Source organism: Leishmania martiniquensis, chromosome 19, assembly GCF_017916325.1.
Source record: "Leishmania martiniquensis isolate LSCM1 chromosome 19, whole genome shotgun sequence".
In the NCBI taxonomy this organism is placed as follows: Eukaryota; Euglenozoa; class Kinetoplastea; order Trypanosomatida; family Trypanosomatidae; genus Leishmania; species Leishmania martiniquensis.
Window position 1 is genome coordinate 255,903 of NC_090154.1, and position 19,877 is coordinate 275,779.

General features: G+C 60.2%; 5 protein-coding genes across 5 annotated transcripts; all 5 read left to right on the top strand.

The window, feature by feature from the left end:
• Positions 1 to 2,411: 2,411 nt before the first annotated feature.
• On the top strand, positions 2,412 to 2,684 carry LSCM1_06251 (uncharacterized protein; the record flags this gene model as incomplete). The annotated part of the gene is made up of 1 exon (XM_067323682.1): positions 2,412 to 2,684. The coding sequence occupies one exon, from the start codon at positions 2,412 to 2,414 to the stop codon at positions 2,682 to 2,684; it is 273 nt and encodes a 90-aa protein (XP_067179311.1).
• Positions 2,685 to 3,939: 1,255 nt separating this feature from the next.
• On the top strand, positions 3,940 to 6,135 carry LSCM1_06252 (uncharacterized protein; the record flags this gene model as incomplete). Its single annotated transcript, XM_067323683.1, has 1 exon — positions 3,940 to 6,135. One exon carries the CDS (start codon positions 3,940 to 3,942, stop codon positions 6,133 to 6,135), a length of 2,196 nt encoding a protein of 731 aa, XP_067179312.1.
• A 1,320-nt stretch (positions 6,136 to 7,455) lies between these two features.
• On the top strand, positions 7,456 to 7,893 carry LSCM1_06253 (uncharacterized protein; the record flags this gene model as incomplete). Its single annotated transcript, XM_067323684.1, has 1 exon — positions 7,456 to 7,893. One exon carries the CDS (start codon positions 7,456 to 7,458, stop codon positions 7,891 to 7,893), a length of 438 nt encoding a protein of 145 aa, XP_067179313.1.
• A 1,407-nt stretch (positions 7,894 to 9,300) lies between these two features.
• On the top strand, positions 9,301 to 12,126 carry LSCM1_06254 (uncharacterized protein; the record flags this gene model as incomplete). The annotated part of the gene is made up of 1 exon (XM_067323685.1): positions 9,301 to 12,126. One exon carries the CDS (start codon positions 9,301 to 9,303, stop codon positions 12,124 to 12,126), a length of 2,826 nt encoding a protein of 941 aa, XP_067179314.1.
• Positions 12,127 to 13,316: 1,190 nt separating this feature from the next.
• LSCM1_06255 (uncharacterized protein) lies at positions 13,317 to 19,133 on the top strand (the record flags this gene model as incomplete). Its single annotated transcript, XM_067323686.1, has 1 exon — positions 13,317 to 19,133. The coding sequence occupies one exon, from the start codon at positions 13,317 to 13,319 to the stop codon at positions 19,131 to 19,133; it is 5,817 nt and encodes a 1,938-aa protein (XP_067179315.1).
• Positions 19,134 to 19,877: the final 744 nt, after the last annotated feature.

The following is a 19,877-nucleotide window of genomic DNA, read 5'->3' on the forward strand; positions in this document are numbered from 1 at the left end:
GTGTACGCGTCTCTCTCCCCCTCCCCCCCTCTGCCCCCCCTCCTCTGCTACTCGGCTCTGCTTCATGTGTGTTTTCCGTGTTGAGTCGCTGGGGTGCGTTATCCTCCCTTACCCTCTCCTTCTCACATCCTTCTTCGTGAAGTCTCTCCCCACTCGTCTCCTTCGCTCCTTGATGCCACCACCCACCCTCCCTCCCCTTCCCCCTTCTTCCTCTTCCTCTTCATTGTTCTTTGCTCTTTTCTTCGTGGCTACGGTTGTGCCTTGTCGCACACACGAAAGGTTTCGGTTTTTTTTAACGTGTTGTAAACGCACACAATTGCGGGCACGTCTGCTCGTGTCTTTGCCATCCCCCGCCCTCCCCCTCCCCCTTCTCCTCTCTCTATCATATTTGTTCTATGGCTTCTGTTTTTTTTTGTGTGAGGCGTACAGTACAGCAGAGAACGGTGCACTCGTTTCTCTTTCGTTTTGCGGTTGCTGCCTTAAATGTATGGGTGTGCGCGCGTGCCTGTGCAGCTTCACTCTTCTCCCCACCCGCCACACACGCACTGCCTCGCTGACGGCCCCCAGCGAGTCGGGAGTCATCCGTTGGGCGTTGCGCGCCCGCCTCCCGTTATCGTTGCCATTGCTGTCCCGCATAAATTTACCAGAAGACAGCAAAAAATACCTCTCTCCCCATTTCCCATCCCCATTCCCCTCTCATCTCCTTTGCTGGGCTATCGTAAGAGAGAGGGAGAAGAAGAGGGAGGGAGGGAGAGGTGCACGCATCCTCATCTTTTAGACGCTCACACTCACGTTCTCATCTCTTTTTTTTTGATCTCTCTCTTGCCCTCCCTCGATCGCACCGACTCCCCTTGCCTCTTCTACCCATCTTGCAGGTACGCGTTCACCCGACTCGCCTCTGTTCCTTGGATGCCTGGATGAACAGGAAGCGGAGCCTCTGTCTTGCCTGTTCTGTGGTTCGTCTTGTTGATGGCTGGACGACATTTTGTTGCGCCTTCGGTTGTCTCAGTCGCCGCAGCTCTCCGCTTTTCTGTCACTAGTTATCCCTCACGAAAATCCTCGACGCAGGCGGAGCCGCGCATAAATAAGCACGTGCCAGCTTCATCTGTGGGGCGATGCCAGCGTGAGCGTCGTTGCTCCGAGGGGGGTTGTCGCTGGGAATCCTCCTGGTGTATGCAAGGCCACATCAGGTTCTGATCGCTCTTTTCACGCTGCGTACAGATGAGCCGAGACCCACATTCAGTTTACAGACACTACAACACGTGGCCTTCTGCACTCGAGTGGATACGATGGGATGAATGTCTGTCGCAGTAATCGTGGAAGGACACGGGTGTAACACCGGGCCAACCTCTCCCCCTCGTCCCCTCGACTTGGACAGAAAGGCATGCATATATATATATATTCAAGAGCACCCATCTGGACAGAGTGATCATAGAAGGCGAGGTGAGCACATGTCACTGTGCAACTTGGTGTCCTCTGAGTCGGGGCTGTCCTCGCCCTCCCTCTTTTTTTTCCTGCGTGTGTGCTTCTTTGTAAGTGTGCGTACGTTTCGGGAGGCGGTTTCAACGGACCGCAGGCGTCCAGCTCGCGCTGTAGGAATGAAGCAAGCGCACAGAAAGGCTGCTGACCCCCTGCTGGCGGCTATGCGCACGTAGGCATAACTCTTGTGTGGGCCGTAAACAGGCGGATGCCCCGTGGCGCACGGAGGCGGCAGCGAAAAAGAGGCCTCATAGCCAAGCGCTCCGAACGTCTCTTACCCAGCCCCTGCGCGAGAGCGAGAAAAAAGAGGGGTGCTTTTTCCCCCCTCTCGATATCCTAAAACGGAAGGTGCTGTGTACCCCCTAGGCCATATCATACAACACATGTGTCCCCCTTCTCTGGTTGAGCAGCGCCGCGCGCCCCTTCTATGCCGACCACGGCAACAATTGCCGTCACATCGGCCCTTCATTCTCTTCGGCTCTGCCTTGGCATCCCTCTTCCCTCTACCTACCCACCCGCGCAATCTCTGCGCTGCACTCGCCCCTGTTGTGTTCGGCTGGTCTCCCTCTCTGTTTATCTCTGATGCTCTTCTCTGTTGATGCTTTCGGCCCTCGACCCACACTGCTCTGTCTGGCCACTTCCCTTCAAACGTGCACACGCGCACAAACACACGCATGCACACACGCATCGTCGATGGGCGAACGCCGTGCATGCCCGACAGCAAGAAAATACGTCTTTTCCCACACTCCGCTCCTCTCTCTCTCTGCCCCCTCTAGAGGCGTCACAGATTAGCAGGGCCGCCTGTACGTTTCTCTTGCTCCACTGGTGCATTGTGGAGCCACTCTTCGTTGATCACCGGCAACGGCGCCCATTGAGTGGATCTGCGACGCACGAAGAGCTTGACGGAGCAAAGGAAAAAAGAAAAGAGCACTATGGCACCCCTCCTCGCGTCGTCTTTCGCCGCTGTCGCGCTTGTCATAACCGTGGCACGGGTGGCGAGCGCTGCCCCCACGACGTACGTGGCACCGAGCCCCACGCTGGGTCTCTCCTCCACGAACCAAGAGTACCTTATCGGCGTCGTTTCCTTCTTTGTCGTTGTCGTGGCCGCTATTATGGGTATCGCCTCAATGGTCAAGATCGACTACGACGATGACACGCTGCTGATGGTTGAAGTACCTGCGGACTTACGTCAAGATAAGGACTAGGAGCTTGTCACTGAATACGGCGTCCCAAGGTAGCGTGGGTGCCATAGTGCAGGTGACGGATGTCCTCGCCCCATCCTCCGTCTCCGCCCTCTCGCTCCTCCCTGGGGATGGAAAGATGGCGTAGAGGAGGAAGCAGTGCATCAGTATCAGCAATGTGTGGATGTGCGTGCTCCATGTTGAAATGGGCGCACACACATCCGTACACACACACACACGAACATATATATATATATATGCGAATGTGCGGCGTGAAGTTGGAGCCGAAGCGACGCGGCAGGCGAGGTAGAAGCAATCCATGCGCGCAAGGGGGAGAAAAGAGAGAAGCCATGCGGTAACAGTGCCAGCGCCACTGAGGATAATCCGGCAGCGCCGAGTTCACTGGCGTGAGATGCGAGGGGCGCTGCAGAGACGGACGTGTGTTGGTGCTGCTCCGCTTCGGCTCTTCCTCCTCCCCCCTCCCTTTCCCCCCCTCCTCACTGTGTTCTTCGAGTTGATGTGCGTGGCGGTTGTTGCGGAAAGCAAAGTAACACTCCTCCGTTGCGTTCGTGGTTGTTGCGTATCGCGCTGAGAGCCCCCCTCCCGGGCAACGGTCTCCGCCTCTTTCAGCCATCTGAAAGGGTCGCATCGCCGCGCGTTGTTGAAATCGAATACAGGCGGGAGAAGAGGAAAGGGGGAAAAAGGGAGGTACGTTGGCGACACGACCTCGCCCTGTCACGGACAGACTTTTCTTGGCGACATACATACCCAGACGCCAACTCATCTACGGATGTCGCGAGCTTCATCCGTTTTGGATTCCGCTCTTCTCTCGGTATTTCCGCTGCGCCACGAAACACACACAAAAGGGGTGCCGCTTTACAGGGTTGAAGAGACGAAAATTGGCACAGTCGCCTTTCCTCGCCCTCACCACGCCCATTTGGCCCCGCCAGCACACACACCGTGCGCGTCCATTCCCCCCCCTCCCACTCCCATACACACACACACAATATATATGTCCCAACGCCAACCTCTCTTCGCTTCTCGCTTGGAGGTTCCATAATTGCAGTCCGTAGACACGCACTCCCAGTCGCCCATACACGAGAGTTTGAAAGGCTTCTTTGGTCCCTCATTACATAGACAGGGCGCCACTTTTCGCGCGTTGCCTTCTCCTGCGACGGTATTCTGCCACCCCACCCTACGATTCCGTGCGCCGTCGCTCACACACACGCTACCTTCTCTCTCTATTAGCCAACACTATTCGAAAGGAAGGCAAGCGATCATGCAGATCGAAGTGAAGCTCTCGCTGGAGAATGCGGAGGGCTACCGGCGCACTGTCAACACCCTCGCCAACCATCACCTCAAGGATGAGTGCTACTACGATATCTTCTTCGACTTCCCGTATACCGCTCTCCTGGAGCGGAGCAGTGTGCTGCGACTGCGTGTGCCGTGCGATCCGGCATCCGCCCACCACCGCCCCTTCACGCCGGTGGCGAGCTCAAAGTCAGGCGGTGAAAGCAACTACGATCCCGAGGCGGAGTACGAGGCGCTGATGCGTGCATGCCGCGGCGAGGCGCCTGCTCAGAGCAGTTCCGAATGTGTCCGTGCGATGGTGGCGACGTCTGATGTCGGGAGCGCTGGAGAATGCGGCCACAGCCTCCCCGTTCCCATCTTCACCCCTGGTGCTCTCGGCAAGCTTATCTTGAAGCAGAAAAATACGGTGGAGCAAGGCCACCAAATGAGTTTCGTGGTCGAGGACCCGCAGGTGCCGCCAGCCGTGGTGGAGGCCCTCGTGCGCCTCGTCCCTGAATCCCTCCTCACCACCGGCGTTTTCTCGGCTTCGACAGCGACGGACGGTGGCTCCAGCGATGTCTTTGCTGTCTTGTCGGCCTACGCGCAACAGCGTCCATGCAGTGAGGACGGGATGGGCGAGTCCGCAATTGTACGAATCCTATCGCAGCTGTGTGCGGTTGCCGGCGCCTACGCGCCAGCCGACAGCGCTGGCGTGTTCGCCACTGACGCTGATGACTCTGACGCGCACTTCACACAGGTTCGTTTTGCGGCGATGGGCACACGCACTGCGTACACGCAGCAGCGGGCGTGCGGCATAGAGAACGGAAAGCGAGGAGTGGATGGTGGCGCCGGCTCGCCGGAGTTGATGCCGCAGCTGCGGGCTGTTGCTGGATTCATGACACTGCGCAAAGTGTTTGCGTACGCGCCAGTTATCACCCTGCAGCTGGGCCCCGTCAAGGCCGTCGAGCTCACAGAAAGTGAGAAAGAGTTCCGAGAGGGACTGCGTGTGCGGCTTGACGCGAGCTACTTTCTGCCAGGGCTCACCATCTACGAGCTCGAGGTGCCGAAGTGTGGGGTCACCGTGGACGATGTGGCGACGGAAGTGGGCTGCTTTCTCCGCCAGATTGAGGTGCCCTTCCACATGGGTAGCGAGAGCAAGTTTACGCGTTACATGCAGTACGTCGCGGCCACCCGTGAGGCGGAACAGGACTCTAATGACGTGAAACTTCGCCTGACAAATGTGAGTGGGTACGAGGAGGTGCGGCGTAACCTTCAGCAGCTCCTTCTCCCGGCCTCCGCCACGAATTCTCAGAGCTCGCAAGACCGGCGCCACGTCTCGAACACCGAGGTGAACCCCGTGGATGGTGAGGAGGCCGGGGGCGATGACATGTGGTGGCACACGAACCCTAAAGGCCACCTGCAGGAAACAAATGAAGACTTCTTCTTCGACAGCCCGGAGCAGACGCTGCGGCAGGGCAAGAGCTTCCTGCGACTCCGCAAGCGAGTGCATTCGAACAAGTACCTTCTCGTTCTAAAGGCGCACCAGGTATTCAGCGGAGGCCAGCAGAATTCACTGTCCAGCAAAGTTGGCGTGCCGGAAGCTGTGGCGCACGCTCTCATCGACAACCCAACACATTTTTTGCACGAGTACGCCGAGCACTTTGCGCTGGTGAAGATTTTGTGGAGAGAGTTCGGGGTGCGAGAGCTGTGCCGCACCGCCAGCTTCACGACGGAGCGGCTGACAGTGCCGTGGTGGGCTTCTCAAGTGCAGCCGTCGACCTTTCAGCGCAGCTGGGCTGGCGGGGCATCATCGACTCTCGTGCAGCAGAGCCAGCCCATCTACACCTCCACCTCCTACTACCTTTCCAAGCAGCAGCAGCAGCGACAGGGCTTCGGTGCGGCAAGCAAACTACTGCCTGTGCCGCCGTTGCTCATCCATCTGGATAGGACGCTGTACAAGCTGCCAGCCAACGCGCAGGTGCCGCGCATCCCGTTCAGTCAGTGCCGCTCGTGGGGCGAGCGCCAGTGTGAGACGTACGAGATGGAGGTGACGAACATTGTGGCGCCGACGGAGCCGAAAGACGTCGTGGCCGAGCTCACGACGGTGCTCAACGGGTTAGGGGTGGAGTGGACCGTTGGTGTGCGAAGCAAGCTGGAACAGTACTTCTGCTTAATGGAAATGTGAGGTCGGCGACGCCATGCACGGAGGGGAACACTCACGTGTGACACTCGTCCTCTTTCCCTGTGCCCAGGGGGAGGGGGGGTAGCGCATCTCTGCGGTGGCATCCGTTGTATGTGCGCATCTATCTATACATCAATATATATCAATATAGATAGAGATAGGTGTGTGCACATGCACGGTTGCATCGATGGCCTTTTTTCGGCTGTGTGTGGAGGAGCGCATCGTGCCCCTCATCCTTTCCCATTCCCTCTGCGCGAATGCTTCTTTGGAGTCTGCCGCCGCGAGGGAGGTGCGAACCTGCGCTGAGGTGAAGAGGGGTGGGGGTGGGGAGTGCAGCGGGCAAGCGGTAGTGTTGCTGCCAAGCGAGCCTCTCTCTCTTGTAGTGCGGGGCGTGCCTTCACAGGCAAGATCGCACCGCCGGATGGCCGCTCCTCTGCAGAGAGCACATGGGCTTGTAGCGCGATCTTGCCTTCCTGATGCCCCGTGATGGGAAGCGTGCCGTCAGCGTGTGCTTCAAATCGAACGCAGCCCCCCTCACGGCTGCGCGCATCACATTTCATGTCCCTCAGCGTGGGCATCGCTGCTTTTGACCTTTTTCTTCTCCTTCCGTTTGTGCAGCGATGGACGGCGTATGCCGTGCCGGTTGATTGGTGCTTTGCGTGACCGTTTGTAAGGGAACTTTAACACGAAAAATCGAAGAGCGACACTGAGGACGCCTTCTCGAGTCCGAGAAAACAAAGGGCTCCTTTAAAGAAAAAAGGGGAGGGGGAGAGCGGATCGGTGGAGCGGTAGTGCTTGCCCTGCAGGCACGCTTCTCACTCCCCTCCTCCTCCTCCTCCCCCCTCCCTTTTTTTATCCACTCGGTGGCACGTCAACCTCTGTGAGCGCGCATCAGCCGTGTCGTATTACCCTCCATTCTATGTGGACCGAAGAAGGCGTAGCCTCCCCCCTTCTTCCCCCGCCCCCCGCCCCCCACATACACATTACACACACACGCACATACATTCCGCTTTCAAAGAAGAGAAGCAGGGCGCACCTGAGCGTGAGGGTGTCAACTACGTTTCGGGCGTGTGTGCTCACACTCGGCTCCACTCGCGTCGTCTCGTCCCTCACCTCTGCTGCTTTCAATTTGCACCATCGTGAGTCACCTCCCGGCTGTCTCTCTCTCTCTGATGCTGCAGCGTCCCATTCCGCCTCGTTCATCCCCTTTGCCTTAGTCTGCTACTCCCCCTCCTCCCTCCCGCACGAACCTAAACGTACGTGCACAGACTAGCCACCCCCTCCTCCTCCCTCCTCCTGACTCCCAGCGTCACACCCTCCACGATGGCTGGCATTACGAAGGCCACCACGGCGCTGAAGCGCCCGAGGAAAAGTACGGCGAGCCGCAAGATGAACAAGAGGAGCCGCGCAATGGCTAAAAAGGAAGCGAAATCGCAGCATGCCGGCGCCTCCGGAGTGAAGCACCGCCACCGCTGGCGCCCCGGCACTGTGGCTCTCCGGGAAGTGCGCAAGTACCAACACTCGACGTGCATGCTCATCCCGCGTACCCCCTTCTACCGCCTCGTGAAGGAAACCATGTGTACTTTCAAGGACACGATGCGCATGTGCCGGTCCGCCGTCGATGCGATCCATGAGGCGGCAGAGAGTTACATGGTCAGCCTTCTCGCTGACGCGAACCTGTGCACGATTCATGCCAAGCGTGTGACGGTGTTCACCAAAGACCTGCAGCTTGCCATGCGGCTCCGTGGGGACCGCACGTGACAAACGTGTGACCAAGGGTAGACAGTAAGGGAAGGAGTGGGAAGCCGATGCTCGAAGGCTGTCTATTCGCCATGCTCGCTTCTCTGTACGTGCGTGCGTGCGTGCGTTGTCTACCCTCCCACCCTCTCCCCTCTGGGCATTGATGTTTTCTTTGCTTTCCACATTTTCTTCTTCAGTGTTTGGTTGCCCTCTTCGCAACCCCACCACGAACGCCAACTGTCGCACCCGCTACTCCGCCTCTGCGACAATGGCACCCGCTAGATCGCTTTCGTGCTTACTTGTCTTGCTACTGCCGTTTTTCCTATTATGTTCAGGGGCGTCTTCGCCGCTTCTATTATCATGGCGCGCTTCAAAGGGGAGAGAGGCGGTGCTTGAATTGCCCAGTCTCTCTCTCTCTTCTCATTATGCTCGCTTCACGCTCGTGAGATCCAAATCGTTTGTGTTCTGTTGGGTTGCTCTACATCCCACCAAGCGCGAGTCTGTGTGTGTGTGTGTGTGTGTGTTGGTGAACCGTCTGATACGAACGAGTCACAAAAAAGGGGAGCTCTCCGTTAGATGCTCGATGCTTGTCGTCTTCACTTCTCTGTGTGTGTGGGAGGCAATCCTTCACCGCCGCACAGCTGCCGCTCCCCTCGTCCACCTCCCTCCCATTGTGTTGCTCCGACCTCCGCGTTATGCTTACTTTCACGACTTCCTCGCCGTCTGCCAGTCGTCAGCGCCGCGAGCCCCTTCGCTTGCCCTGTATGTGTGCTGATCTCTCTTTTGGTGTGTGTGTGTGGTGTGTCCTGAGGATGTCAACAGAGACCGAAATGCGTAAAGAGGACACTCAGAGAGGAAAGGAAAGGTGAGTCAGTGCCCAATCACCTGTGTGAACATATAGAGTGGTTAACGGTATGCACACACATGAACGTGCTCTCTCTCGGCGGTGAGGGGGGAGGGAGGAGGGGATGCTCCGCGTCTGGGAGGTGTTGGTGACGTTTCGACGCCATACTGACTGCGTCCCTGTCTTTGCCGTCTTTCGCTCCTCTCCTCCCTACATCCTGCACCCCTTCTTCTCCCTCTGGTCAAGAGGGCTGTGGGGGTGGGGTGGGGGGGTATCTCTAACCTCCCCCTTATAGACGCTCATGACCGGGAAACCGCTGCTCTCCGCCACCCACTCCCGCTTCTCAGCTGTCTTTTTTTTGCCCCGTTGCGGTCGCATGTTCAAGACGATTCTCTCGGCGCCGCCACACACACACACACACTTACACAGTGGTGGCAGTGGTACACTCTCGCGACTGCTCCCCTCCAACAGATTTTATACCTGAGACATTCGAAAAGAATACGCACCCCTGCGGTGCAACGGCTCACCGGGAAGCGAGTGAAGCTTTGTCGCAGAGGAAAAGCACCCTGGAGCGGGGAAGAAGCATGCGAGCGTTCGGCTCAACACAACCGCACGGTCTGGCGGCCGCGCTGATCGCCACCGCTATGCTCATTGTGCTGGGTTGCAGGCTAGCCTGCGCTGCAAGCAGCGCTGCGGCAAGCGATTCTGCAACCGAGAGCCTGACGCCGCTCAGCGCATCTGAGTCAAGCAGCGGCACAGCCGCCACTGGCAACTCGAGTGGACTGGTGTGGGCAATTCTGGCTGACCTGAGCGGCACTGTCATGACGGGAGCGTCTCTGTCAGAAGCATTAGCAGCATTCCTGGCAAACACGTCTTGGCCGCACCACTACCTGACCACTCTCTTCCGCCCAGCGCCAATCATTCTCGAGACCGGCGGTGACCTCCTAACTGCGCTGACGCAGGTAAACACCCTCATTAGCACCCTACTCACATTTCCAAGCGTCCTCTTCCTGGCCGACGCGGCAGACGTGTCGGCGTCAGTGGTGGATGTGCTGCGGCAGAGCGATACGGCGTCCAACATTCTCATCGTCTTGGTCCACGCATCCAACGCTCGGCTGTGCGATCCGAATACGAATCGGCGCACAATGTGCATGGTACCGCGCGACGCCATCAACGTGCTTGGATTGCTCGAGGTCGTCTCCAGTCAGCTGAGCTGGCACTCCATGAGTCTCGTCTTGAGCAACGACGACTATGGAGATGGAATCAGCAACGCTATTATGGCGCAGGCCCAAAGGGCGTCTACGACACCCACTATTGTGTCGCAAACATTCATGCATGGCGGTTCCTCGACGACAGATGATGACGCAGTCGTCAACGATCTCATCAAGTACCGCTCGCGAGGTGTGGGCTGCTTCCTTTCGGAAGCAGGGCTGCGCCGGCTAAGTGCCGCCGTCGAGCGCAACAGCCGTGCCGCCGACAACGTCTTTCTCATCGGCTCACATGAGAGTCTGAATGTGCTTCCAGACCTGAGCGATGACATCAACGCATCCGTGAAGCCGTGGGGCGCCCTCCTCGTCTCAGCCTACACGCCTCCGGCCGAGCTCGTCAGCCAAGGCTTCTTTCCCACCACACGCGGCACCGCTGTCGATGAATACGGCGCGTTCCTGCTGAGCCACCTGCTTGACGGCCTTCTCATGCTGGATGCTGCGAAAGGGGCGATCGATGACATGTCCGCGCTGCGCGCCACCAGCTTTAGCGGCTACACTGGCAACGTCGGCTTCGACTCCATCTACCACCAGCGTGTCGAGACTGTGCTCTCCCTCATCACGGCCAGTCACACAGTGCGCAACCCACTGGTGACGTGGAGTCTGAAGAACTACTCGGCTGCCGCAGTGCAGGTGAATCTGAGCCCAGAGGTGACGAGTGCCCTCGTTCTGAAGTCGCCGCTGCGCACAGCAAAGATTTGCATGGCGTCGCCCTCCAGCTGCGCGTTCACGCAGATGATGACGTCAATGCTGTTTGTGCTTGCAGCATACAACAAGGATGTCGCGGACAAGGATGGCGACGATGTCTTTAACTTCTACCCTGTTGCCATCAGCACCGGCGCGAGTGGCGTCACAGGGCTGGCGTCGTTGATTCCGATTGCACGCACGTGCGTGGTGCTCACGGGGCCGGGCTCTGACCCAGTGGCCATGGCTTTCACCCCGGTCGTGAATGAGTTCCGCATCCCCCAGCTCGACTACGCAGTCTCGAATGACTACTTCAGCGGCAGCCCGTACATGTATCCGTACTTCTCGCGCACCGTGCCAAAGAACGCGTTCGCCGATGAGGCAGTGGCGCAGATCTGTGTGCACTACGGGTGGGAGCGTGTGATCATCATCGCCTCGAATGGCCAGCTCGGCATCTCGCGCGCACAGTCCATGATGACGGCGATGCAGCGGCATAACCTGTACGTAGAAGCGGCATACTATCTCTCCGACAGCAACAACGTCACCGTGGCGGATTGCATGACGACGATTTATGAGAAGCTCGTGAGTCGCATCATCGTTTTCATTGCCTCCACCACGGAAGGGCAGGCGGAGGACTTCTTGAGGCTCAGCGATCACCTCCCTTACATGCGCCAGTACATCTTCTTCATGGACAATGCGCTCTGCCACACTGCGGCGGCTTCGGAGGCGGGTGCGGCGCTGCGCCAGAAACTGCCCAGCTCCATCTGCATCTATCCCAATGTGACCACCTCCCGCCTGGCTGCACTGAATACTCTCTACACGAGCAGCGACTTCGCAGCGACGCGGCAGGAGATGCGCAAGCTGATGAGTGACGGCGGCTTTATCTCGTCGGTAGAGTCGTGCGACACCAGCTCCATCAATCCTTACTCCGGCTTCGCCGTGGATGCCGGCTACGTGCTGATCGACTCGGTGTCTCGCGCCTTTGCTGACAATGCATCGCTGGATGTCGAAGCCGCTTTGCTGGGGTACATTCGCAACACGTCCATCGACAAATTCACCGGAGACTGTACGATGGACTCCACCGGTAACCGCCTGTATGCAGCCTACTCGATCGACATTCAGCTCTGGAGCGGCGGCCCGCTCTTCATCGGCACGTGGAACTCGAAAGCGTCGCCGGCGCTGCACATCACGGAGTCCTCCTTTGTGTGGCTGACGAACAGCACTGTGGTGCCGCTCGACACGTTCCGCGACACGTCCTTCGTTCTCGGCTCGGCCCTCTCGTCCTCTCCGGGGACGATTGTCATTTCTGTCCTCGGCTTCCTTCTCACGATCGCCGTCTTTTACTTCTGCTACCGCCACTATCGCATGCAGAAGCTCATCGAGCAGGCACTCGAAACGAACCAGTTCCCAGTAACGGATGAGGAGCTGCGTCGCCTGCGTGGCGTCGGGGATGACATCTAGGCCACAACGCCAGAGGGTGAAGGGAGACGGAGATGTGCCGGGCGTGGTCGCATCCGTGCATCCTATCCGCGGACATGATGGGGGGACATTCGCAGCCGTGTGCTGAACGACGGAGGAAGCCGTTCGTTGCGCACGTGGTCGTGCACGGCCGTTCCGCTGGTACTGCGGTGTTTGCCGTTTTGGTGATTGCACCTCTCCTTCTCTGTGGCATCGACGCTTGTCGGTGTGCCCCTTGCTTCGTCGCTCGCATCGCCTGGCTCGCTCGCTCTCGAGTGGTGCCGTCTCCTATGGTGAGGTGGCCCACGCGTTGAGCTGCAGTTGGTGTATGCGAGCACCTGTACTTGCGGCTTACCAGGACGTCGTCCCTCGCACTCTATGCCGCACCGCTTTCTTCCTTTGATAGAGTGCCCCTCCCCCTTTCCCTGTCTCTTGCGACGCCCGTTGCCTCTGGTGGAGTGACGCGAGGTAGGGTGCTGGAGCCGTGCCCGCGTATGCTGCGTGCCTCTCACCAATGTCGAGGTGCTGATGAAAAGACGAAGGACTTGGCACCTGTTCTTGTGCTCGTCGCATGTCAGCGGAAGGCGCGCACAGAGACGGAACGAAGGGGAGACACGTAACTTTGGGAGCCTCTCCTTCACCCGCTTCATCCCCCTTCCCGAAACGTCCCTCTCCCTCTCTCCCTGCGTCTCTGGACACCGTGACCACCTCCCATCCTCTGCTGGGAGATCGTCACTGTGGCTGTCGTCAACTGTCGCCTTCGTCTTCCTCCTGCGACAGATACACGTGCAAGCGATCACTGTACTCAGGGGGGTTGTGCCGAGACTCGGCCATACAGACCCGCACACAAAGAGGAACGCCTTCCAGGAACCCCGACTCGAGCCACCCCTGTACCCACAGTCTTTTTACAGTGCTCCCTTCTGTCTCCTCTCCCTCCGTGTCTGTGGTTGTGTGGGAGCCGGCCCCATTTCACTACCCACGGTAAACCCTCTTCTTGGGCTACAGCGAGGCATTCCTCTTCTTTTTTTTACGGAGGGGGGAGGCGTACTGTCTCGTCGCTCTGCGCAGGCTCCTTCTCAACTGCCTCTTTACGGCAGTGCGGAGCCGATACGGCCACCATCGTTGTCACCATCACCATCATCGGCATCTTGCGCACGCACGCCTACACTGACTCACACACCCTAGCGCCCGTCATGTCGTGTAGCCTCAGCACCTTCCCAACGACGAGGCAGGCGTGCCCCATTGCCCCCGTAGCCGCGCTGCGTGCGGCAGTCGATCGGCTGCAGCAACCGGACGCGACGGCAGCTGGTGGTGTGGATACGCGGCGACCGAGTTACCTGCTTGATGTTCCCGTCAGCGCCATTGACGTGAATCGCTGGGAGAGGCGATGGCAGGAAGCGATGAGTGAGGCCTCCGTGTCCTCGCCCTCCCTCGCCATGAGCACCAAGGAGCAGCTGCACTTTCAGCATTCATCGATGGCGTACGCAGCGCTCATGAACAGCGATGAGGCGTCAGCGCCCACCGCCGCGCCGTCGACGCGGCACTTAGCACCGCTGCCACCGTTTGTGTTTGCCACCGTCAAATCGCTGCCAATGACTCAGTTGCTAAAGATGCGGCGGCAGTGGCTTCCGCACCGCCAGCGGTTCGCCGTGCACCAGCAGCGCATAGGGTTTCTTGACGCGGTATTGAGCCACGCCCTCGTGGCCCTTGTCGGCCCTGCTGGCAGTGGCCGCACGCTGCAAGTACCCATCGTCCTCTCCGAAACAGAGGTGCTGAAGCGGCGGCGGCTCATTGTTGTGAGTGCAAACGCTGCTGCGGCACGGCTCACAACGCTGCGCTTGCGTGAGGAGCGCGGCGAGGATGTGCAGCACTCCCGAACAGTCGCCGCGGCTGTGCCAAATCATAACGAAACGACCCAAAGCACCAGCGTCGTCGTCACCACTGCTGAGGTGATGCTGCGGCAGCTGCTCTGTGACCCGTGCCTCGAGGACGTTGGATGTGTCGTCTTCGACGACGTCCATCTGCGCAACGAGTCGACGGAGTTGTGCCTCTCCCTGCTGCGCGACCTCCTCACGGCACAACAGCAGTGGGAGTTCCAGCGTGGTGCGGCAACCGGGTCAGCAGCTACCTCGTCATCGAATGGGCCGGCCGTCAGCCCCGACGCTGAAACGGCGCAGGGCCCCGATGGTGGGCGAAGGCGCAAGCTGCACGTGGTGCTAAACTGCCCCGATGAGGCGTGTGCGACAACGCTGCTGTCCTTTCTCGCTCCGTCAAGGTGCACAGCAGCCACCTTTGTGTTGCAGGCGGCCCCGGCGCTTGTGACGGCCACCACTACGTTTTACTTGGAGGAGGCCGTGCAGTGGCTACTCAAAAGTGAAAGGGAAGGAAGTTGCCTCATTGGCGACAGCGCTGCGATGGAGGCGGCGTTGATCTCGTACGCCGAAAACGTGGATGCGGTAGCGCGCATCATGGCTGCCGGCGACGCGGATTTCGCGCACCCAGCCGCCTTTCGGCGCTACTGGTTGCCGCTCATTCAGCAATGTCTGGATGAGTTTGACAAGGCCGACCGCCAGACTGCTGGTTCCACCGCTGCGCAGGGTCCGTTTCCGCTCTCGGCGATTGTTATTGTGGCACCGAACAACCACTACGTCCACGTCATCGCTAACGCCGTGCGAGAAGTGCAGCGAGCGTCAGCAGAGGGGGATGCGGCGGCGTCGCGCGTGTGCACCGCCCTCGCCGAAGACTCGCCCTTTTCGGACTTCATGGCGGTAGCACAGCGCACCGCCGTGAAGGACGCGGGCCAGCGTTGGGTTATTGTGGCGACCAGCGAGCTCAGTCAGTCGGTGCTGCCGTTTAGCTTGGATGTCGGGCTCGTTGTGGACTGCGCGCGCAACGGGTACACGACGGTGGATACAACCACGATGGCGGACACCGTGGTGATCGAGTACAGCACCATAGCACAGCTGCGTCACCGCCGAAAGCTGGCCAAGATGACGGCAGTGGCGTCCGCCGCGGCCGGGAGTGGGGGCAGCACATCTTCTACCCCCGTGGTGATTCAGCTGATTCCCAAGTCGGTCCTGCACGGAGCGCACCACCGCCGCTTCAGTGCTGACCCCGCCCAACACATCATTTTTCGTCTCCCATTCAGTCGCTACGTGCAGCTCTATCAGGTGTTGCAGGCGCGGGAGGAGGCGGCCTTGTTGCAGCGAGCGGTTTTCTCACTCTCCGCTGCAGGAGGGAGCAATGCAAGCGGTGCTGGTGGTGGTGGATCTTTGGTAGCCAGCAAGGTGTCCGCCATCCTTGCGTCGCAGCTCATCGGTGTGCCTGCTGCGACGGCGACGCGGTACGAGGCGGTGAGACGAATCATGACTTCGGTGGAATCTTACCTGCGCGCCGCCGGGCACCTCGCCGTGGACCACACCCCTGGCTCGCCCGCGATCGGCCAGCTCGTGCTGCAGCCGATGGCCGTGTTGTGCCTGTGTCTGCCGGTACCTCTGCAAGTAGGGCGACTACTCATTGCTGGCAGCCTACTGCGCCCTTCTCTGGCGGCTCTCACAGCGGTGGGTGCGCTGTGGTGCTGCAGCGACCTGCTCTCCTTGCAGGGCGCTGGAGCCGTGCGCGCGTTGGATGTGTCGGATGCAGCACGGGGGGTCGTGGAGGAGCAGGCGGCGCTCTTGGCGGAAGCGCGGCTGTTTTTTTCGCGCGACTCTCTCAGTGACGTCATCAGCGCCTTCAACGTGTATCAGATGTGGTGCTCCACAAAGGGTAAGCCAGAGGCAGAGCGCGACTTCTTGGAGGAATGCGGCGTCGCCGGTGAGGTTCTGCGTACCGTCTTCGACACCCAAGTGCAGCTGTGCATGCTGATGCGAACCTCTGGTCTGCTGCTGCGTTCTGGCAAAGAGGGCGAGAGCAGTCGCGCCGGCGCTGGGGAATCGGCAGCAGCGAGAGATCTAAGAGTGTGCGTAGAATCTGTGCAGCAGAGCACGTTCGACAGCGCGGCACAGGTATCCAGCGCCCTCGCTAATGCGATGGTGGCTTTGTCACCGGAGGCGGCCACGAGTCGTGCCCTCCACGCATGCATCACAGCTGCACTGTACCCAAGCTGCGTGGTCCCAACGGGCGAAGACGGGATCGGTCTCTTGTACGATGGCGTGTCCACCACCGGCATTTCCGGCACCTCTGGTGCTAGTGAGCCGCCTGCGAGCGGGTCTCAGCCAGCTGGCACTGGCCGCCGGGTGGCGAGCTTCAGCAGCGACTGTGTTCTCGCCGATGCGGCGCAGTGTACAAAAGCCGCTGGTCGGCCGTTTCTCTTTCTGGCCAAGTCGATCGCTGACGCGGCGGCGCGTGAGGCGGCTGTGGTCGGCATATCGTCTACCGTCGCCGCAACCGTTGTGGAGCAGCTGGACCCTTTGCACGAGGCAGCGGCCGCGGTCTTCTGCGGCCACTTCCACGAGCGTCCTCGCAAGGCACCGACACGTTGCCGCGGGTGGTCGTCGGTGCTGACCGGCCGGTGGCGTGAGACTCGACGCGCGCGTGCGTTACCGCCCGTTTCGCAGCTGCCGCCAACGTGCATTTCGGTGCAGTCATATGACACCGTGCACTGCAACCAGGTTGTCTGCACCATGGACCAGAACCTCTCCATCACAATGCGTGCAACGACCGCAAAGTGGTTGCTGCAGCTCCGCGCACACGTCGGCGTGCATCTCGCCGCCTTGGCGCGTGGGGTCGCCACGTCTCGCAGCGAGCAGTCGCCGGCAGAGGCGGCGTCCGCGCCGGCGAGTGAGCTGGCGCAGGCCTGGGAGTGGTGGGAGCGTCGTCACGAACAGGGTCGTGATTGGCTGCGTGAAGAGCGGGTGGTCGTGGCGCATCAACAGCAGCAAAAAGAGGCAGCGGCGGCGGCGGCCGGCGATGACGAGCAGCAACAGGCAGCAGCGGCCAAAGTCGCTGCGCTGCGGCAGCGTCTCTTCAGCTTTTACGAATGGCAAATTCGGCCCGGCACGCCGGCCGCTGTCGTCGTTCCATCCAATGCGGAGTGGCAGGCGTTTGCCAAGAGCGCTGCAACAGCGGCGGCTGCCAAGGGGGGCAACGAGCTCGGCAACGGGGACACGGGCGTCGCTGCGGAGGAGGAGGACGTTGCTGCAGGCGACGTTGGTGGCGTGCAGGCCACCTACTCGGGCAAGGTGCCGCCGGCGGACATCGATCACATCTTTCGTTTGTGCGTCAAGAGTGTTGCGGCCAAGGGCACACGTGAGGCCGAGGCGCAGCTGCTGCGGGACAACCCGGACATGTTCGGCTTTCTGAACCCCGAGGACGAGTTCCACGAGTACTACCTGTACCTTCTACGGCAGGCAGCGCCAGACATGGAGGTGCTCGGTGACAACTTGGAGGAGCTCATCAGCTTCCTTGAAGGCCTTGAGGCGGAGTTAAGCGAGGAGCTTGGGCTGCCGGACCCGAACGCGGCGGCACAAGAGGAAGCGGAGGGAGGCCTGGGCATGCAAGTAAACGTCGACGGCAGCGTATACGGCGCAGATGCCGGCGGATTTTGGGGCAGCGGCGCCCATGGTGAGGTTAATGGGCAGTGGTGCTCCAGCCCGTTCGGTGACGGCTACGCAGTTCATGATGTGCCGATTGGCGAGGGCGACATGGATGGCTATGGTGACGGCGACGGCGGTGGGTTGCAGCTCGAGTCCGCCGCGATCAACCTTAAGAAGAGCGCCGGCCCAACGCTGGCGGAGAAGATCGAGGAGGCAAAACGGGCGCAGGCTAACGCCGCACCGACTATGGCCAAGCCGGCTGACATGGCGCCCTCTATTATAAGTGCTGCCCCTGCCGCACCCGCGCCGATGCCCGTGCCCGCGGTGCAACTACCAGCAAGCGGCAGCACACCGTTTGTGTCGACCAACGCAGGGGAGACGCTCGCGGACAAGCTGCGAGCCATGAAGATGGCTGCCTTGGGCGGATCGTCCGACGGTGCTAGCAACCTTGGGCGACTACACTCGGCGGCACCGCCGAGCATCGACTCGAGTAGTATACAGCAAGAGCCTGCCACAGCGTCTGGCGTGATGCCACCGCCGCCCACGGCCGCAGATTTGCTCGCCGTCATTAACGGCGCTGACAGCGCGGGGGCAGCGCCGCCACAGTCATCCCTCGGTCTCGGCCTCCAACAAGCACCGCCAACAGCTGAGGAGCTCTTAGCCTTGCTGGGGCCGGCGCCCCCTGCTGCACCGGCCGCCGACTCGTTTGCAGTTGGCAGCAGTCTCGGTGGCATCTTGGGTAGTGCTGCAACGTCAACGGCGGCAATGGCGGCGATGATGTTGGGGTTGCCAGCAACGCCTCTGCATCGGCCTCCGCCAGCCATTCCTGCCAAAGCCATCGAAGAACGGCCGCCATCCGTGCTCGTGTACCCGGTTCCAGATATCCGCAAGTACGGCAACGTGCGCCTGCTCCTGGCCAAGAGCCTTAGTGAGTTGCTGAACATGCGCGTTGGTCCGACCACCATTGTGGGTCACGTGGCACGCATCGACGTCCCCAACCGCAACGTTGAGGCGCGTGCGCTGGCGCTGAAGAAGTTCAGCTGTGGGGATACCAAAATCACGGTGCATCTCTTCAAGAACGACCGCATTATCGACGACCCGGAGCGCCAGGAGCGCGAGCGGCGAAAGCGGCGCGAGGAACTTCGGCAACAAGAAGCTGAGCGGCACCTGCAGCGGCGCCGTCGCACCGTGAACCCCGCAAGTGGTGAGGAGTCCGGCCGCCCTGACGCCTTGCGGCGCGGCGGTGGCGCTGCCGCAGCTATCATCGAAAGCGCCGTTATTGACCCCACCAGCCCCGACGCTTTCAACGACCCCAGCGCGTACGGCAACGACGCTCCCGTGGCAGCAGCAGCAGCGGCGGCAGGCAATGCGGCGACGTCAGCGCTGAGGGGGATCGGCGTCCTCTCGTCTTCGGAGGACGTCTATGGCAACGACGGGAGCGGAAGCGCTGATTCATCTTCATCCTCGTCCGAGTAGCCGGCGCCGCGGCAGGATTCGCTGCAGGCGCCAGTAAGCTGCGGCGCGGGGGGGAAGCCGGTGCGTGGGCGGGTGGCAGAGCAGAGAGCGATGGTGTGTTGCATCGCAATGCAGTATGCGAGGGGTGCGCGGAAGCACGCCAGCGAAAGGGGGGAGGTGTCGTACGCGCCTTGCCTGGCGCACCGGCGTGGGAAGACCTAATTTTTCAGGTGAGTTAACTTAAGCGCGTCGCGCCATAGATGCCTTACAAGCAAAAGCAAATCGTACACGAGGTCGGTGTGAGTCGATGCGTGCGTGAGGCACGTCGCACGGAAACGAAAGGCAACGCCAGCCGCCGTCGTACTTGTACGCGACAACGGAGAGGCCGCTCCCCTTCGATGCACTGCGAACGGCGGCGCTTACATTTTAAAGTGAAAGACACACGTCTACACCGAGGTGCGCACGATGGTATAGAGAGTGGGAGGAAGACGAGGAGACTGCTCTTTGTTTCGTTTTCCCCTTTTTTTTGGAAGGGGAATTCTTCTGCATCGACGCCGCACATGCGGGGCGCGCTCGGGCTCGCAGGCTCCGTTCGGTGTCCTGTATGCACGTGCTTGCCGAGCCCTTCTTTGAGTCTTGTGTCCCTCTGCTCCCTAACCAACGATTTCTGTTCTCCCTCCTGCTTCATTGCTTCTTGGGTGGTGCACACATGCTGCTGGCTGGAGCGACGCCCTTCCCCTCAGAGATAGCAGTTGCGGCAGCCGC